Source organism: Engystomops pustulosus, chromosome 1 (assembly GCF_040894005.1).
Source record: "Engystomops pustulosus chromosome 1, aEngPut4.maternal, whole genome shotgun sequence".
NCBI classification, from domain to species: Eukaryota; Metazoa; Chordata; class Amphibia; order Anura; family Leptodactylidae; genus Engystomops; species Engystomops pustulosus.
Window position 1 is genome coordinate 181376179 of NC_092411.1, and position 19217 is coordinate 181395395.

Below are 19217 nucleotides of genomic sequence, written 5' to 3' on the forward strand. Positions count from 1 at the left end.
TGACCACAGGATGTCATGTTTATTATATGCAACATCCAACTTCAAGAGAGGATTTCTGAGTAACATTGTATATTGGTTAATATTTTACCATATTTAAAGAGCAAACTATTAGAGTCTTCACGTTTTCCTTTCAGAAGTTCCCTTTTAATAAGAAATACTGTTATTTGCATGCACTAGTATACCATGATTCTACTAAATACTAGTACAGGCTTTCATGTGGCAGCCCTAAGGAACAATAGTTGCTAGTATATAAGCTTGAAGCCACAGTGCACTGCAAAGCAAAAGGCGCTATTGTCACAATGAGCAACTTGTGCAGCCCAAACCGTTAAAGGGATCTTTGTTGGCTTATAAAATTTCATTGCAGGGGTCAGGCAAATGAAATAATAAGATTGATCAGTGCCATTTTAATTTTAGACTTGTAAAAATAGGAAAATATGTTAAATATAGTTAATATTAGTCACATTCTGTCTATTGCTCGTTGCTTTCCACACAATTGCACTCTTCTTTTTGTGATAGGTTTGTATCATATTTTGCCTGTAGAGACCGGCCAATGTATCGCCAGTATTCTTTTCTAATGGTGTCTTTCTCTTTTGCCAGGATCTCACAAAGCTTAAAAAGAAAATAAAGAAAAATATGAAAATTTGTATTAAAAGTAATACATTCATGAACATTTCATTGCACAACAAAATATTCAACATGTATTATATAAATCTGATAGTAATTGTCTTAAAATAATGGATCAGATATCAAAGGAAGCCTACCATCAAATTCAAGAATGGATAAACCAGGGACATTTACTCATAGATCCAGGCACCATGACAGTGGTAATCTTCTTATACCAAACAGGGGGCAGGGTGAGACATCTTCTGTTCATAATAAAAGCCTGCGAATCTGCAGCACTGAGGGGCTCTTGTAACAACCCTAGAGCCCTTCTGGCTCCTTAACATAATTTTAACCGTTGATTTTTAGAAGTAAGGAATCATGGCTACTTGCATTTGGGTTTTTATTTAGGTACATGAAGGGTTTCATGTACATGTAGGCAGGGTCGGACTGGGGTACCAAGGGCCCACAGGGGAAAATGATTCTGGGGGCCCACCCTACTACTACATAGAAATACGACCTATATCAAGGGTGTCTAGAAATGCATAGGCATTGGAGGGGGAAGTAGCAGAATATAATATAAAAGTTCTGATTTCTCCTTCCCTCTCTGCTAATGCACGGTTCTTGGTTTGTAAACGGAGGCTGCTGGGATCACACTAAAAGGAAATCAACCATTTGATTTGATGCATTATGGGCCAAACATACCTTGAGAATGCTGTAGCTACATTGATGCAGAAACATATCTTATTAAATCCCTGAACTGAGTGCTCCCAAAGAACGTTGTATTCACTGTGTTGTACCTGACAGGCAGGAGTAATCAATCACTGCACAAACTCCCAGCTGCTTTGTATGAGTCACCCAATCAGACATGGCTTACCGACTCTATGGATAAAGCACTACACATGATAAGAGCTTTCTCGCAATAGAAGGTAGTCAGTGACTACAGGAATAATCAGAAAGAGGCAGAAATCTGACAAAATACAGGACTTCTACTTTATGTCCAGAAGTGCCATGACTTAAAGGAAACCTACCACTTGTAGTGGCAGGTTTCCGATGAAAATACCGGGCACCAGCTCAGGGTGAGCTGGTGCCGGAGCTTTTTTTAGTTAGTGTTTTAAACCGCGGTATCGCGGTTTAAAACACTTTTTAAACGTTACAGCCGGCGCAGGCAGGTACGCGCTCGGCGCTTACCGTGCACGCGGCTCTCATTCACTTCCTATGTAGCCGCGTGCACGGTAAGCGCCGAGCGCGTACCTGCCTGCGCCGGCTATAACGTTTAAAAAGTGTTTTAAACCGCGATACCGCGTTTTAAAACACTAACTAAAATAAGCTCCGGCACCAGCTCACCCTGAGCTGGTGCCCGGTATTTTCATCGGAAACCTGCCACTACAAGTGGTAGGTTTCCTTTAAGGATGCAGTATATTCAGATGTTTTCAGATTCTGTCAGCGCATCTCCACACTGTGCGACTAAAAATACCACAGTCACTTACAGTATATATAATGTCACCTGGCTAACAGAAATGTCCCACACTGTGCTCCTAGATAATATTTATCCCCATAAACAAAGTGACCACACTGCAGCCTCCATTATCAAATATACCCCCAAATTTAAACCACTCTGTGCCGCATGCATATATCAAAAATGATATTGCGACCCTGAATTTATTAATACTCTATAGCCCTTAAATAAATGATACTGTACCTCTAATAAATTAAAATGTGGTGCCCTCCAATCACCTATTTATTAATTTCTATATAATTTCCTGACATTAATTGATTCTATTATTACATAGAGCCCCCAAATTATGAAAGGTATCTTGACACATTTGACCCGTTCTTAAGTATAATCCATGTGGTAAGGAGCATGACAAAGTATAACACTGTGATCGTACCAAACCAAAGAATAAAGCAGAGGTGTTATTTGGAGCTCACAGTTAAAGTCTTAAAAACTCAGCCCACAAGAATGTGACGCAAATTCGGGGTTTTTTTTGCCAATTTCACCACATTTGGAATTTTTTTCCAGTTTCCTAGTACATGGCATGGAATAATAATTAACGTCTCTGATAAAATTTGTTATGCAGAAAATAAGCCCTCGCACAGCTCTGTACACGGAAAAATGAAAAAGTAATAGTTTTTTTGAGGCTGGGGAGCAAAAATTTAATGTAAAAACGATGCAACAGGCAAAGGGGTTTATTGTTTAATTTACATAAATTGCAAAGGGGTGGGGACAATAAATAAAATGTAAGGGGCAATGTATTTACTGTGCCCTCTTTCTCACCGTATTTTTAATCCTGGGCACCTTTCTTCCTTCAGTATTTTCTATAATGCCCACACTTTGTGTTCCTTAATACCCCATCCCCGGTCTCCCTGTATTTTCCATACTGCCCCTCCGCATCTCTTCCCACAGCTATTTTCCTTACTGGACTAATCCTCCCTCTCCCAGTATTGCTCCTTCACTTTGCATTTTCCATCCTGCCCCCCCCCCCCCACAGTCCCCCTGTATTTTCCATACCCCCCTCCTCAGCAGCCACCCTCCTCTGTCACCATGTATTTTTACTTCCCACCTGTATTACTTTACTGGAATAATCCACCTCTTGTTCCCCTGCATGTTGACTACTCCCCCCTCACCCTTTGCAACTTCCATCCTGCATTTTTTATACTGGGCCCCTTCCCCCTCCCTGGTCCCTCTGTATTTTTCATGCTGTCCCCCTCCCATCTGTACTTTCCATACTGGGCCCCCTGACACTACATTTTGTATCCTGCCCTTCCCCCTTGCATTTTCGATACAGGAGGTCCCCAGCATTTTCTATACTGCCCCCTTCACCTCGGCATTCAAATAAAAAAAAAAACAAAAAAAAACAGTAACTTACCCACCTATCGCTAACACGTCCTTGCTCCCTTCTTCTTGCTTCTGCTGCAGCCGCCCGCGCAGACTGGCAAGGGATGCGCGGCAGCGTGATGACGTCACCGTGCTGCCGCGCATCCAGGGGCAGAGTGCGGCGTGCGATGGGAAATTCTCCCGGCCACGTCTCACTTACACAGACGGCAGTGCCAGTCAGTGTTAGCGGCCGTAATAGAATTCAAGCGGCCGGTTCCTGCCCGCATAGAGTTCTATTGCGATCGCCGGCAGGGGCCTCCTATGGATAAGAAGGGAGACCGACGCTGTATGTAGGGTTGCACAATGCATTTAAAACAGTTCAATATCATGTTTGTCATTTTCAGTACTGAATGACTTCTGCAGTTCTACATACTCCTACGGTAGTAACTGTCTGCAGGGGAATCCTCAGATGAGACACCAGCCATGGAACCCTTTGCATAGATGTATGGGGAAATTGGCAGAGCAGGAACCGCATCACCAAGGAAATACCATAAATTGTCTATATATGGTGTTTCTACATCTCCAGGGACATCCCCTGACACAAGGCCTTGCTTTTCTTTTTGGCTAATGTAAGTAAATAGGGAAGCGTGGACATTTCATTATTAATTGACATTGGTAGTGCCCGTTCTTTCTTTGGCTTTAAGGTCAGTGATGGCAAAGCTTTTAGAGACCCGAGTACCCAAACTACAACCAAAATCCGCTTATTTACCGTGAAGTGCCAACGTGGCATGTTAAACAGTAACTTACTGTTACCTGTTCTTCCACTTCTTTCAATTGTATCGGCCACTCAAGGCCACCAATACAGTTGAAAGAAGGTGGGCAAATTCAGACTATTATTGTAGCTTCTCTCCAGGGTCTCACTGCACAGGACGAATGGTGGCTGTAGCAGGATGACCTACAAAGATAATGCAGTTCGATCAACACCTTCTCACTTTTCAAGCAGTTCCAAACAGTCAATGGAGTGTCAATGTAAAATAATGCTAAGAGCAGCATCTCTTAAGTTGCCTAGGACTACAGGAAGACTTGATATATTTGGTCCTGTTTGGTGAACTCTGTCCTGGGTGTCCACAGAAAGGGCTCTGAGTGACACCTCTGGCACCCGTGCCATAGGTTCGCCACCACTGCTCTAGGCTATTGACCATTTTATCTAACCAAGAGCTGCTCTAAAGCTTTCATAGAGTTACACAAGCTTAATCCACTGATAAATAGAGATATATGGAGAGATCTCTGAGATGATACATCACTACATTACCCTTTTATCTTTTTAACCCCTTAACGACCTGGCCCTTTTTTGTTTTTTTTCCCCATTTCCTTTTTCATGCCCCACCTTCAAAAATCTATAACTTTTGTTTTTACATGTAAAGAGCTGTGTGACGGCTTGTTTTCTGCCTAACAAGTTTCACTTCATAGTGAATTTAATATTCCATGCCATGCACTGGGTAGTGGGAAAAGAAAATTCCAAATGCAGGGAAAATGGTGAAAACATGCATTTGCACCGTTTTGTTGTTGGTTTTGTTTTTACGGCTTTCACTGTGCGCCCCAAATGAGACTTCTACTTTATTTTTTGGGGCAGTGCGATCAAGGGGATACCAAATTCGTATAGGTTTTATTATGTTTTCATACATTTAGCGCCGATCGCGGGTGTTACCGGTAATTCTTTGCTGCAATATGCGAGCATATATTAAAGACTATTTAACATGTGGGGAAAGAAAGAAGGATAGGACAGCTTGATAAAATGAGAACGCAGGATTTCTCACATTTTTTGATCCCCACAGTACTATGCATTCATGAAACATTGTAAGCTGGAAGACAAGTGGTACAGACCTCTAGAGCTTTTTTCAAAATGTCCTCTGTGTTGTCACACTTTTTCTCCAACATTTCATCATATAAATCTATTAAAAAGGCCACGAGGAATGGAGAGTTGTGAGATGGTTGCAAAGCCTGGATTTGCTCCAACAGGTTTGGATAATCGGACATGCCTCGGTCTTGTAATATTCTAAATACAAATAAATTGACAACATGTGAGCTTTTGGAAATTCTCAAAGAAGAATTAAAAATATTCCAAAAGTAGAAGGCAGAATTGTTTTAATACTGCTACTCTATTGCTCTCCATTGGAACTGCCATAGAAAGACATGTCTAGCACTCTGGTCTGCTGCTTCATTCATATGCGGTAAAGAAGGTCCCCCACTATTGCCTAGTCTGTGGGAAGACTAAACTTTGGTCCACTCCCTAGCATTATTCTCATTATTTGCTCAATCTTTGCCTCTTTTACTCAAGGCTTCTTGCTGCAAGTCTTTCCTATGCACTGCATCTAATTTTATTAACATGTGAAATGTTTGTACAGATTTTAAGAATCCTGATCTATGAGAAAGGAACAAACAATTTTCATAAAAGTTCAATAGATAAATCAGCACAGATCTTACCCTCGCAAATAATTCCAAGCACTTTCATTGTGAGGGGCCACTTTGATCATCTCTAGAGCATACCTGGTAGAATGAATAGACATTGTTAATACCTACATTTAATCACCATATAATATGATATTGAATAAATTCTACGTTAGAGTCTATGAAGTTGGAGGGTATTGTGCATTGTCTTAACACTTTATTACCCAGGAAAGGCACTATACACTAAAGTGCAGCAATTTGAAGACAAGGTCCTAACACAGTGTGATAGTTAAGAGGTGACCTCCTATTGGCTTTCCGGTGTCGAGCACAATATCATTAACTGACCACAGCATAATACTGTTATGTATTCACTGTATGACAACATTTTCTTGGCATTAAAGATCGATCTGGACTGGCGTTCTATAGGTCTGCCATGTACTGTACAAAGCTGTAGTATACGTACTCGACCCCACCAATCTAGCAATTACCACTTGAATGCGCCTAACTTGTTATTACCAGAAAACCCCCCCTATAAATATAACTTGCTTGTTATTAATACTATACACTTTTCACTTACTGGACCTCTCTCTCTAGGATCTGAGGATTGCTATACCCAGATGTATTAGAAATTATAAAGTATCTTTGGTTCCATGCAGAGTTGTTTCGGAGGTCTCTTGCCAACAGCAGGTCAACAAACTGCAATTCACCATCCCAAAGATTGAACTCCTATAAAAATAAAAAAATCAAGAAGATAAAACAAACAAAAACCCAGAAATAAAGACCTATTATTAACCATGTCTAGATATAGTAGACAGGAAGCAGAGGCCAACAAGAGATTTCCTTCTGCCCAATAAGCTGGGTCTCACAAATTAAAAGGGTTTCCCAGGCTAGTGATTTGATAACTCATCTATAGATAAATGGGGCCGAAATATTGATATTCCATTGAACAGCTGATGTCATAGCCTCGAGCAACCAAAAACAACATTTAACCGAGTCAAAAGTTTTCTGTGTAGTGGCTGGCTCTCGTGAACTTAAAGAGAACTTGACATCCACATCTAGTAGCCACCCAAACTGCAGGTCCTACCTCATTTACTGTTGTGACTTGTTAATGCTATGTAGCAAGTCAGACTGGCACACCCCCTCCTCCTGCAAACATGCCCCCTGTATCTTTCAACCACACCCCTTAAAAGGAAACCTACCATTTGATTTGATGCATTATGAACCAAACATACCTTGAGAATGCTGTAGCTACACTGATGCAGAATAATATCTATTTTAATCCCTGTGCTGAGTGGTTTTGCTCAAAAAACATCATAAAATGTTGAGCTTTTCCTTTCACATTAGTTATGCACTGCACCAGAGGAGGATGTAATCACTGTGTTGTCCCTGACAGGCAGAAGTAATCAATCTCTGCACCATCCACATAGTCTGTGTATGAGTGATCCAGCTCAGGTTAATTAGTCCTCTCTTGGCTCCGTGTGGAATGTGGATCCAGTTTTCCCCAAGGTACAGAATTTTATAATTGCAATAATTAGCAAAATTACAACTCAGGAATTACAAAGATATTATTCTGCATCAGTGTAGCTACATCATTCTAAAGGTATGTTTGGATCATAAATGCATCAAATGGTAGATTTTCTTGGATATACTGTGGCTGCAGTTAGGTGGGGGGAGGGTTAGATGTCTCTAGCCATCTGAGCTGGCCACTCCTGTACTTACAGCTCTATTCTCTGTGTGGATGCGTTAACAATGTCACTGGCCTGGAAAACCCTTTTAAATACTTGAGAACCGGACAATTGTGAGGGTAAACGGTAAACTAAGTAATTATGGTTCCAATTATGAGACACTATACCTGAATGACCCATTGCCTGTGCTGCCAAGCATGATAGTTTTTGGAGTCCTGGTTTAGGATATCTGCAACAAAATCAAGTTCTTCTGAGGGTTCTTTTAGCAACTCAACCAGAACTCTCCTGTGGTGCCTAAAGGATGAAAGAAATGCAGCAACTGATAGCATACCAATAGTATTTGTCACATTCCATAATAGCAGTAAATACAAAGCATCATCGTTTTCACACATTTACTTTGCAAGACTAACAGTTATTAAGGGGTTTACCCATCAAACAAGCTGGTCAGTGAGACCCCCACAGATCATGAGAGCGCCACGCTCGGCAATCTCCGTCAGCTCCACAGAGAGAAATGGGGCAGAACTGACACGAGCAAACGCCTGCTCCACTCATCGTGGGGAGCGACGAGCGGACAGACAGAGGTACCTTAGAACCTACCAGAACCCCCGTTCTCGTGATCTGTGGGAGATTTCATCACCGAGACCCCTATCATTTAAAGGGGTTTTCAGATGCTCCTCTAGATTCCTTCATATACAAGCGAGTTTAGCTTAGCCAAGTCTGCGCAATGCAACATTTTGAAGTAAGTTTTGCTGACGACTGCATTGAACTGATTGATGAATTTGGGGCATCATTAGTCGGGCATGAGATGTCAATCTACTTTCTTTGCCACTTCTTTGCTGGAGTGATATTGAGACAGTTTTCATGACATGTGTTGTATATGTACCTCGCAGTAAGACTGTATATTGTTGAATCATATACCAGCCACCACCATTAACAACCAGTTGTTAACCTTTCAGATGCCATGGTCAAACTTGAGGTGCCATTATCTTGGATCTAGGGGGGGGCAATTGGTTGCCATGACAGCCTGGAGCCTCTAAGAGGCTCCCATAACTGTTATTTTAAGAACTACTATAGTTATGAAAAAAAAATTAAAAAATTTTAAATACTATAAAAATTAAATATGTGTCCCTTAGATAACAAGCCCTCATATATCCGTGTTAAAAAAAATGTTTAAAAAGGAAACTTGGCTTAACCCCTTCGCGCTCCGCGGCGGATCCGCGGCTGGATCAGAGCCGAACCGGCATCGGGAAACACGGGGTGCCGGCTGTAACTAATAGCCGGCACCCCAGTGTAACACCCGCGATCGGAGTTGTCTCCGATCGCGGGTGCTTAACCCGTTAGATGCCGCGGTCAGCGCGACCGCGGCATCTAACAAGTATCTGGGGGGTCTTTCCCCCACGATCGGCCCCCCCGAACCGTTTTCGGGGGGCGCCGATCGTTGCTATAGTAACTCTGGGGTCCGATCTGGACCCCAGAGTTACCTGCAAGAATTGCCAGTAAGATGGCGTCTGTGACGTCATCTTACTGGCAAAGTGCCAGCCTATGCAAGTGCATAGGCTGACACTGATAATACTCTGCAATACATGAGTATTGCAGAATATTATCATGAAGAAGCAATCAGAAGATTGCTTCTTCATGTCCCATGGTATAAAAGTGAAAAAGTAAAAAAAAAAGTTATTCAATAAAAAAATAAAGTCATAAATCACTAAAAATGCCCCAAACCCCCAAAACATATAAAGAGACATATAACTCAAAAAAAAAGTCTAAATCATAACACAAACCCCACATATATAGTATCACCGCGTCCGTAACAACCCGTAGAATAAAAGTAAATCATTATTGAACCCCCACGATAAACGCCGTAAAAAAAAACTGTTATAAACCCTCCAAAAATTATGATTTTTACCTTTTCAATCCCACAAAAAATGATATAAAATGCGACCAAAAAACCATATGTACTCAGACATGATACTGGTGCAAAGTACAACATGTCCCGCAAAAAACAAGCCATCAACCAGCTCCGTAGCCAAAAACGTAACAAAGTTATGCCACTTGGAAGATGGCAATACAAAAATTATAGATTTTTCCCCACATTAGGGTTTTGTTTGACAAATTTAGTAAAACGTAAGAAAATATATTCATGTCTGGTATCCCCGTAATCGTATCAACCCATAGAATAAAGATAACATGACTATTAGTCTATACGGTGAACACCAAAAAAAAAAAAGTCAAAAATCCAGTACAGAATTGATGCTTTTCTACTCCTGCCCTCAAAAAAAGTTCCTAAATTTTCAACAATAGGTGATACCAACCCCAAAATGGTAACAATGGAAAAAGCATCTCATCCCGCAAAAAAAATGCCGTCACATGGCCCCAATAACGAAAAAGCGAAAATGTTATAGCCTTCAAAAGGGGCCAATGAGGAAACTAAATTCCTGGCAGCTGCAGCGCCCTCCTTCCCTTCTGCGCCTCGCTGTGCCCCCATAAAACAAGTAACGGCCACATGTGGGGGGTCTTTGTACTCAGGAGAAATTGCAGAACAAATTGTATGGTGGGTTTTCTCTTTTTATATTTTGGAAATGTGTAAATTTTGGTGCTAAATGAACGTATAAGGGAACAATATGACCATTCTAAATTTCACCTCCATTTTGATTCAATTACTATGAAGATCTCAAGGGGTTAACAATCTTCGTAAAAGCTGTTTCTGATAGCTTGAGGGGTGCAGATTTGAAAATGGGTTGGTTATATAGGGGGTTTTGATGCTAAATATGTAAAATTTCATTCAAAACTGTATTTATCCCCAAAATAGTCAATTCTGAAAATCCGGAAAAGCGATATTCTATTTGCAAGCCGCGTGACGTCAAAATAAATTATCCAGATATTTCAGAAATTATGAAAATGTAAAGTAGACAAATGGGAAATGTTATTCAGCAACTTATTTAGCTGGTAAATCTATCTGCCTGAAAACGTGATGATTTAGAATTTCGAAAATGGCAAATTTTTCAAAAAATTCATCACATTTTCTTTTTTTTGTAAATAAACGCAAAACTTATCTGCCAAAATTTACCACTAAAATGAAGTACAACATGTGGGGAAAAAACAATCTCAGAATCGTTTTGATAAGTAACAGTGTTCAAAAGTTATAACCATATAAAGCGAAGCAAGTCAGAATCCAAAAAATCGGGCTGAGCCTTAAGCTGTAAAATGGCTGCGTCCTTAAGGGGTTAAAGGGAACCTTTGGTAATTTACCAAATAATCACTGTCAGTGTGTTGTCAAGCAGCTAAACACCTTCCAGTGGCGGAAAGCTCAGCATTGCAGTCAAGCTCTCTCTTCCTCCGAATACCCCCCTGCTCTTCTGCGATTGACATTATGCACCAGACTTGAGGAGAGCTGGTTAGGGATGATCTTGGACATAAGGGCATTAAAAATAATTATAGCAAAAAGGTGGCATCCCAAGGTGACTTAACTATACAGCCAATTTATATCTCACATCAAAGCCCATTTTATGGAGGATGCCTCGAAACAGGGCCACGAGAAACATTATCGGGAAAAAGTTGCCATTTATAAGCAGAGTTTTTCAGCACAAAAAAAAAAAATGTGCTGAAAAACCCCCAACTCTGTTAATACACTAGCGTATAATAAATTAAATAACATGTGCATGTAACACTCTGGTCGCCGGCGGACACTATGACATCATTACTGACAACACCGCTGCATCATAGTGTGAGCCAGTGAGCGGAGCACACCTCTGCCCACTGTTACACAAAGAAAAGAAAGGAGATGCACAGAGTGTTTATTTTTGATATACACCACGTAGCTGCATGGCATTTCATCATTTGGGGCTGGGGTGTGCTGCCTGCATGGGGCATTTCATAACTTGGGGAGACTGTGACGAATGCATTTCCCACCCTAGGCTTATACTATAGTCAATAAGTTTTCCCAGTTATTTTTGGCAAAATTAGGGATCTCGGCTTATACTCAGGTCAACTTATACTCGAGTATATACGGTAAGTTGCAAGACAGCATACTGGTAATGATTTATTAAAGCACACTTCTTTAGGCTGTTCAAGGGAACCTACTATTCACAACTGAAGTTGTGTAATTACTACAACATTTTAGCACAAATGTACTACTGCAACTTTTTAAAGGGCCAAATTTTGAATCCTAACTTCCCACCAATTTGCTTAACACCTACCTTTGTGAAGAGACCACCATACAGAAAGGTATTCAGCTAGTCCAGGTGACATAAGGGTCCTCTGCTGTTATTACTTGTAGGGTCTTTAAGAAACACTCTGGTAATTTTTTTAATTCTTTAAAAAGTCTTTATGCCCCACAATTTACACAATTTAGTGGTAGAACAATATTTAGTTGGTAGACTTCTGTCACACAGTTATGATTCAAAAGATGAAGTAGTAGCCTTTTGGATGCTTTGCATGTACTGCAATTTTCTATGTCCCAATAATAATTGTTAAGGAATACAGATTTCAAACCTAGCAACTAAGGCTCGCAAATGGTTCCAGCACCAGCAATTCAGAGTTTGGATAAAATGACAAGTTATATGTTGGCTTTAGCTTCAAACAATTAATACTCAAGTAAGCATAAAAGATTGTATTCACAACAATGTAAGACATTAAGAAGACTCTTACCAGACTTGATAATTCTTTGGCTGATCCTCAATTATTGCCGTTATATAATTCATTTCTTCTCGGAGGTCTTTATTTAGAGATTGCAGAAGTACTCTTCTGTAATGCCTGAGTTACAAGTCAATGAAACTGTTACTTCCATGTATGGGCAAAAAGCACTTGACACTTTGCCATTCATGACAAGTCTTTTAAAAATTGAAAAAATACATTGAACACACACACACAACAATAATTTTAATAAATGGAATCTACCCCCTCCTCACCATATTAGTGCCCCAACATTCAGAGCACACTACAGTCATATTAAAAAAAAAAAAAAATAAGTAAAGGTGCAACTAAATTTGCCCAGGGTGTGTCGGTGGCTTCCAGACCAGGCCAATGAGCAGATACTCCTCCTTACCTTTCAGCAACTATCATACTAAAATATAAAGAGTGTTGCTCATTAAGGCCCAACGCAGCCTAGTCACTAAAGGGGCCAGTCTTACATTTTTGTAGAATATGTTTTGGTACTGATCTTCATCACTTTGAGGCTTCCTCTGAACATAGAGCCAATTTACAAACACAAAGTCAGTTTTGCTGTGAACAAATCAGGAATTCTAGCTCTAAAATATGTGAGTAAAAAGCTTGCTCTTTCAAGGGAGTCAGTCTGCAATTTTGACCATAAAAAGCTGCAATAGTGTTAGGTAGCAGCCCTGTAGAGCAGTTTAATCATATCTTAGTTAATAGATAGACTGAGAAAACATGTATTATTCCAGGATTGTGGATATCTGGATTCTGAATACTGTACTCTGGTATACGAGATTATTTCACTGAATTTTAGGCACAAATTGTGGTGGGCTCCTAAGAAGAGTCCAGATGCTCACAGATGGCAAGTATCATTATAATGACAGGTTCCAAAAGCCAATATTATTATGATTAAACATCTCCATTCCTGAATGTAACTCACCACACTGTGTAGTTAGCCGCATTTAGTTCAATGGCATCAGCTGTCAGCTTCAAAGCTCTTTCACTTCTCTCATCTCTCTGAAGAACAGCACGGAAGTAGTCATATACATCACGAACTGGAACGGTAAAATTCTTATTATCATCATTCTTAAAAGAATAACACAAATACAAAACAAGCAACACGATTCCAGGCTTACTCACACTTTTCACTATAAACGATCTGGACAACTGGGTTTGGTCCATCATCTTGAGGGACTGGGGTCACATCTGCCCATTCTTTGCGTTCTCTGTGGATACAGTAGTTACTGATAATGAAGTACTACTTGTATGTCATCGTTATAAAGTTTAAAGGGCTAGTTCACCTTCACAAACAAAGAAAGGAATGGACTTGGCCTTTAACTGGATACAGTCACAGCTCCATATTGTGAAGGACTGTAATCACTGGCCATGTACGTAAACCCCCTGCAAGCGGGTGATACCTGTAGGGAACGTAGCGGTCAAACATCCGCTCATACTCCATGTCACAGTCGTCGGCTCCGTCCATCTCCTTATACTGTGCGTCCTGCTGCTCCGCTCCTCCTGGCCCGCCGACCATCTCATCTTCTTCCCCCGGAGCCTGCATCCTCACCCTGCCTAATGGAGGAAAGCGAAAGCTGCTCTGGAAGAGGAAGCTGCGCTATCAACCTGAGCCGGGAGCAGCCCACACCACTCCTCCATGTCCTCCTGACATAGCAACAGCAGGGGGTAACCGCCGTTCTCTGGAGTTGTCCGTATCGGGAGCCATTTTCTAGAAGACCTGTATTCCGCTAACTAGAACTGTCGTAGTATTCCGTACTAGCTTAATGTACGTGTTTACCTTTTAGCTCATTGTTCTTTTATGCAGTACCACTTATTAAATCCTGCTGTGACTACTATGGCCACACTTGTAGTGAATATGCAGGATGGTTGGACTGATGTATCAAAGATGGTACACAAAGTTCAAAGACCATTGGAAAATGAAAGCATTTCCTGATTGGGTTTTCCCCAGTTTGAGATAGCTGACCTCATCCCTGACTAAGGCTACATTCACACTAACGTATGGGGGACGTATATACGGCCGACGTATATACGGCCGATATACGTCCCCCATACACTTCTATGGGCGCACGGCACCCTACGGGAGTGGTACGGTGCCGCACGTGTTCCGTACCCGGGAAAGAGATAGGACCTGTCCTATATTTTCCCGTAATACGGCGCCGTGCGCCATAGGTTGCTATGGAGAGGGGCGGGGGTGAGCTGCGCTCACCTCCTCCTCCTCTCCCCGTACACTGCCGTTGCCCGCTACGGTACGGTACGGGCGGGCAACGGCAGTGTGAATATAGCCTAAGGATGGTGACACACATTGCGTTTTTAGGCCGTTTTTGGTCCGTTTTTTAAGCAGTCTGTTAAAAAAAACTCATCCAGTTTTTAAAACGCATCCGTTTTTTTACCTGTTTTAATTAAGATAATTGGTGAAACCTGTCAAAAACTGATGCGTTTTAAAAAAAAAACGCATGCAGTTTTTAACGCATGCCGTTTTTAACACATGCGGTTTTTAACGGACTGCTTAAAAATGGACTAAAACCGGTGTCAAAACGCCACGTGTGTCACCACGAGTGTTATCGTTGGGTGTTTGCTGCAATATGGGGGAGTCGATGTGTCACGAACTACCATGTCACACGTCGGTAAGGGGTTAAAATTACAAAAGTGAAATACATTTGCTCTACTGTTTGATCCTAGGGAAGGGACATATTAAAATGATGGTTTTTAAACCAGTGCAAAGAAGAACTAGAAAGTTCTCTGCTGTGCCAGATTAATTGCTGGCCTCAGAGAAATGGGGCATGGCCTCACAGTTAATAGCCCTTGCCATCGGCGCCCAGCACCTGGTATCTTGTACTGCATTGTCTAAATGCAAGACATGAGTACTGATTGCTGATTGCATGCGTTTGCATAGAAACACATATGGGATTGGCCATCATACGCTTTCATTCTGTTTTAAAATGGAATCAATCGCTATCATCTGATGGGACTTGAACCCTGGACGCCAGCGCTGCAAGGATGTAATGATAACCACTGAGCCATTTTTCTGTCACTGTCTTCTACAAGCTATAACTTTTTTATTTTTCTGTCACTATAGTTGTATTGGGTATGGATTTTTTTGGGATAAAATGTTTTTAATAGCACAACTGTGGGTTTTGTATATGCTACCGATAAATTTTTATTAATCCTTTCTGTGCGTACCTCCCTGCGCCGAAGCAGCTTCGGCCATAAAGTTTAAAAAGTGTTTTAAACCGCGATACTGCAGTTTAAAACACTAACATAACTAAGCTCCGGCACCAGCTCACCCTGAGCTGGTGCACGGTAGTTCCCCCTTATACCTGCCACTTCAAGTGGTAGGTTTCCTTTAAGACCAATGTGCCTACACTAATCCAAATATAGATACATGGCCTAAGTTTATGGCAAGCATTTTAAAATGGTCAATCTATCAATATCACTAGACTGAAGTAAAATTGTGTAAAAAAAAAAAGGTAAAAAAAAACCTAATGTAAAACTGCATAAATCTACTGATGCAGCTTAAAAGTTGTATTGCTAAGCTATGTATTATTCAAGATGTATAATTATATTTGTGCATATACAAAGTTTAGTGCTTCTTAGTAACCACATCCAGATAAAGTGCATCTACAGTAAATGGAAATTGCAACACTTTTGTAGGTGGAAGCCTTTGTTTTAATCAGACCACATTATAATGGTTCTAATTTATTGTCATCATTTTCCACATTTAATGGGTAAGGACTACTTCGTAAATGAGTTAGCAAGATGCTGTCACAGACCTTCTAAAGCTTATTTCTTTTAGCATGTGCAAATGCTCTTTTCTGATTTTTGCATTGCAATTTTTAACACTAAAATCATGATGTGATAAATGAGTAAAAACTCAGCAGCTTCTCCTACTTCAAGCCTACAAGGTTAGGGCCAAATGATGACTCTATTCACGTGAGAATTCAGACATTTGGTTGCTATTTTCCATTACTGTCAGAAATAATCGTGTTAATATTGCGATAGAAATTTTGGGAGGAAGTAATACCTATCAGTTTTGTTGTTTATCTTTATTTCAATTCTATGTAAGGCCCCTGCACATGAACGTATGCTCTGTATGATCATACAGCCACGCGTAGGAGAGAGGTGTGTAGCACTGCACACCCTCATCTGTGTGTCATTGTGCTTTATATCCATTTCACGGATCTAATTTCTCTTTTTGAGATACTGTCAGATACTGGAGAATGTTTAGAAGCTAAAAAAGTGTAAATAAACCATGTACCCTGATAATCCAAACACAATGGGGCAGATTTACTTACCCGGTCCATTCGCGATCCAGCGGCGCGTTCTCTGCTCTGGATTCGGGTCCGGCCGGGATTTATTAAGGTAGTTCCTCCACCGTCCACCAGGTGGCGCTGCTGCGCCGAAGAGCATCAGAATGCACTGGAGTACACCGAGCCGGGCTGAGTGAAGGTAAGTGCAATTTTCGCAACACATTTTTTTTTTAAATGCGGCGGTTTTTCCGAATCCGTCGGGTTTTCGTTCGGCCACGCCCCCCAATTTCCGTCGCGCTCATGCCAGCGTCGATGCACCACAATCTGATCGCGTGCGCCAAAATCCCGGGGCAATTCAGGGGAAATCGCCGCAAATCGGAAATATTCGGGTAACACGTCAGGAAAACGCGTATCGGGCCCTTAGTTAATGACCCCCATTGTCAACACACAGCATTTCTTATCGCAGAGCAATCATGAAGTGTCTGCTTAGAGATTCCCCGCCCACACTTACCTTTATTTTATAAACATTACTAGGGGATTTAAATTTGAGGAATTTTCTTTCATGGGCAAACTCCTTTAAACATTTATGTCTTTATTACTTTTTAAAATGTTAACATTTAACATAGCTTGAGGTACAGAGAGACAGTTATGCAGAATCACAAACTAGGATGGAGGGACTGATGGAAAACAGGGAGCTGTTCTACCTCACTATTCACAGAGCTGCCAACTGGTGGCTCTCATGTTAGTTACACATAACACAATTACATTACCTACTCCTCCCTCTAGAGCGGGCAGAGAGTAATAGCCCCTTCGTCAAGCAGAGTCCTGGGGGTTATTTATCAAAGCCAGGAGTTGTGACTATTCCCTTGCCATTTCCATGCCAAGTGGGTGGGGAAGGGCATGAAGTAAGCTCAGTCAGGAATGGGCCAGCTCATGGACGTCTCGCAACAGCTATAGCCTGCGCCAGTTTCTAAAGCAAGTTACAACACAATTCTATGCCAGGCAGAGTGCCAATGTGTTTTAAAGAGGACCTGTCACCCATAAAAAGGCACTAGGAGCTGCTTAAAGGGGTTGTCCGAGTTCTTTAAAAAAAGCTAAAAGTGGCCAGGACAGGGCTGCTTAAAAAAAATAAAGATGTACTTACCTCCCGGTGCCCTCCCGTATCCAGTGCTGCTGTCGCTCCGGTCCGGGCGCCATGTAAACAAACATGGCTGCCGGAGCAGTGCTGGATTCAGCTTCCGGCCGGCCGTGGCCGGGCACGCCTATCCGTCCCTATACACAGCATTGTGTATGGGGGCCGGAAGGTTGTCGGGTCCGGCTGGAACTGAGTCCAGCGCTGCTCCGACGGCCATGTTTGTTTACATGGCGCCCGGACCAGAGCGACAGCAGCGCTGGATACGGGAGGGCACCGGGAGGTAAGTACATCTTTATTTTTTTTAAGCAGCCCTGTCCCGGCCACTTTTAGCTTTTTTTAAAAGAACTCGGACAACCCCTTTAATAAAGTAAGCAATTCCTAGTGCTACCCCAGATGTAGCAGTGTTACACTGCTAGCGTTATTGGAACCCTCCGATAAAGCTAGCAGACACTGCCGCGCTGTACAAAAGAAATTAATGAGGGGGTGGTCCGAGGCGCTGCTTCTTCCTCGGACCGCCCATCCCAATGCCAGGCCTCATGCGCCAGTCATCGCCTTCTAGTTCCGCCCTCCCTAAATACGCTCGAGGCTGTGAGCTTAGTCCTATTGTACAGCGGGGCAGTGTGTGCTAGCGTTATTGGAGGTATCCGATTGCAGTGTAACATTTCTATCTTCTTGTAGCACTAGGAGATACTTTAGTAAGCAGCTCCTAGTGCCTTTTTTATGGGTGACGGGTTCTCTTTAAGGGCTGTTATGAGGGGTATATATTAATTTGGAGCACAGTGTGAGGTATAGTTGGTATACTGCAGTGATGGCGAACCTTTTAGAGACCTAGTGCCCAAACTGCAACCCAAAACCTAATTACTTATCGCAAAGTGCCAGTACGGCAATTTAACCTGAAAACTGACGGTTTAGTTTAGAATAAATTTTCACAGGACTGTCTGAGCTCGGATTCCAGCAGTCCTATACACACTGAAACGCCACTTTTACACCATTTTACATCACATAAAAGAGAGGAAAATTCAATATGCTTTATTAGATAATCAAAAAGCTTCCCGTAGGGATAAGATATGGGAACACAAGGACAACAAACAGACTAATATACAATGCACAAGACCCGGATAAAAAACATAATAGATGTTTTTTATCCGGGTCTTGTGCATTGTATATTAGTCTGTTTGTTGTCCTTGTGTTCCCATATTTTATCCCTACGGGAAGCTTTTTGATTATCTAATAAAGCATATTGAATTTTGTTAACCTTCTTTTGGTACTTGATTATTTACTCACACTTGATAGGAGTTTATGTTTAACCCCTTAAGGACGGAGGGTTTTTCGGCTAATTTCTCGCTCTCCAACTTCAAAAATCCATAACTTTTTCATTTTTACGTGTACAGACCTGTGTGAGGGCTTATTTTGTGCGTAACAAATTTTACTTTCCCGTAATGTTATTTATTTTAACATGCCGTGTACTGCGAAGCTGAAAAAAAATTCCAAATGTGGAAAAATTGAAAAAAAAACGCACGTGCGTCACGTTCTTGTGGGCTCAGTTTTTACGACTTTCACTCTTCGCTCCAAATAACACGCCTACTTTATTCTTTGGTTCGGTGCGATCGCGGTGA

General features: G+C 41.5%; 1 protein-coding gene across 1 annotated transcript; it reads right to left on the reverse strand.

Moving 5' to 3' along the window:
* FNTA (farnesyltransferase, CAAX box, subunit alpha) lies at nucleotides 1-13879 on the reverse strand. The gene is made up of 9 exons (XM_072114342.1): nucleotides 13620-13879; nucleotides 13342-13427; nucleotides 13142-13256; nucleotides 12199-12303; nucleotides 7719-7845; nucleotides 6444-6592; nucleotides 5903-5965; nucleotides 5303-5474; nucleotides 1-609 (listed from the first exon to the last, which is right to left on the reverse strand). Exons 1-9 carry the CDS (start codon nucleotides 13760-13762, stop codon nucleotides 469-471), a joined length of 1101 nt encoding a protein of 366 aa, XP_071970443.1. The 5' UTR covers nucleotides 13763-13879; the 3' UTR covers nucleotides 1-468.
* Nucleotides 13880-19217: the final 5338 nt, after the last annotated feature.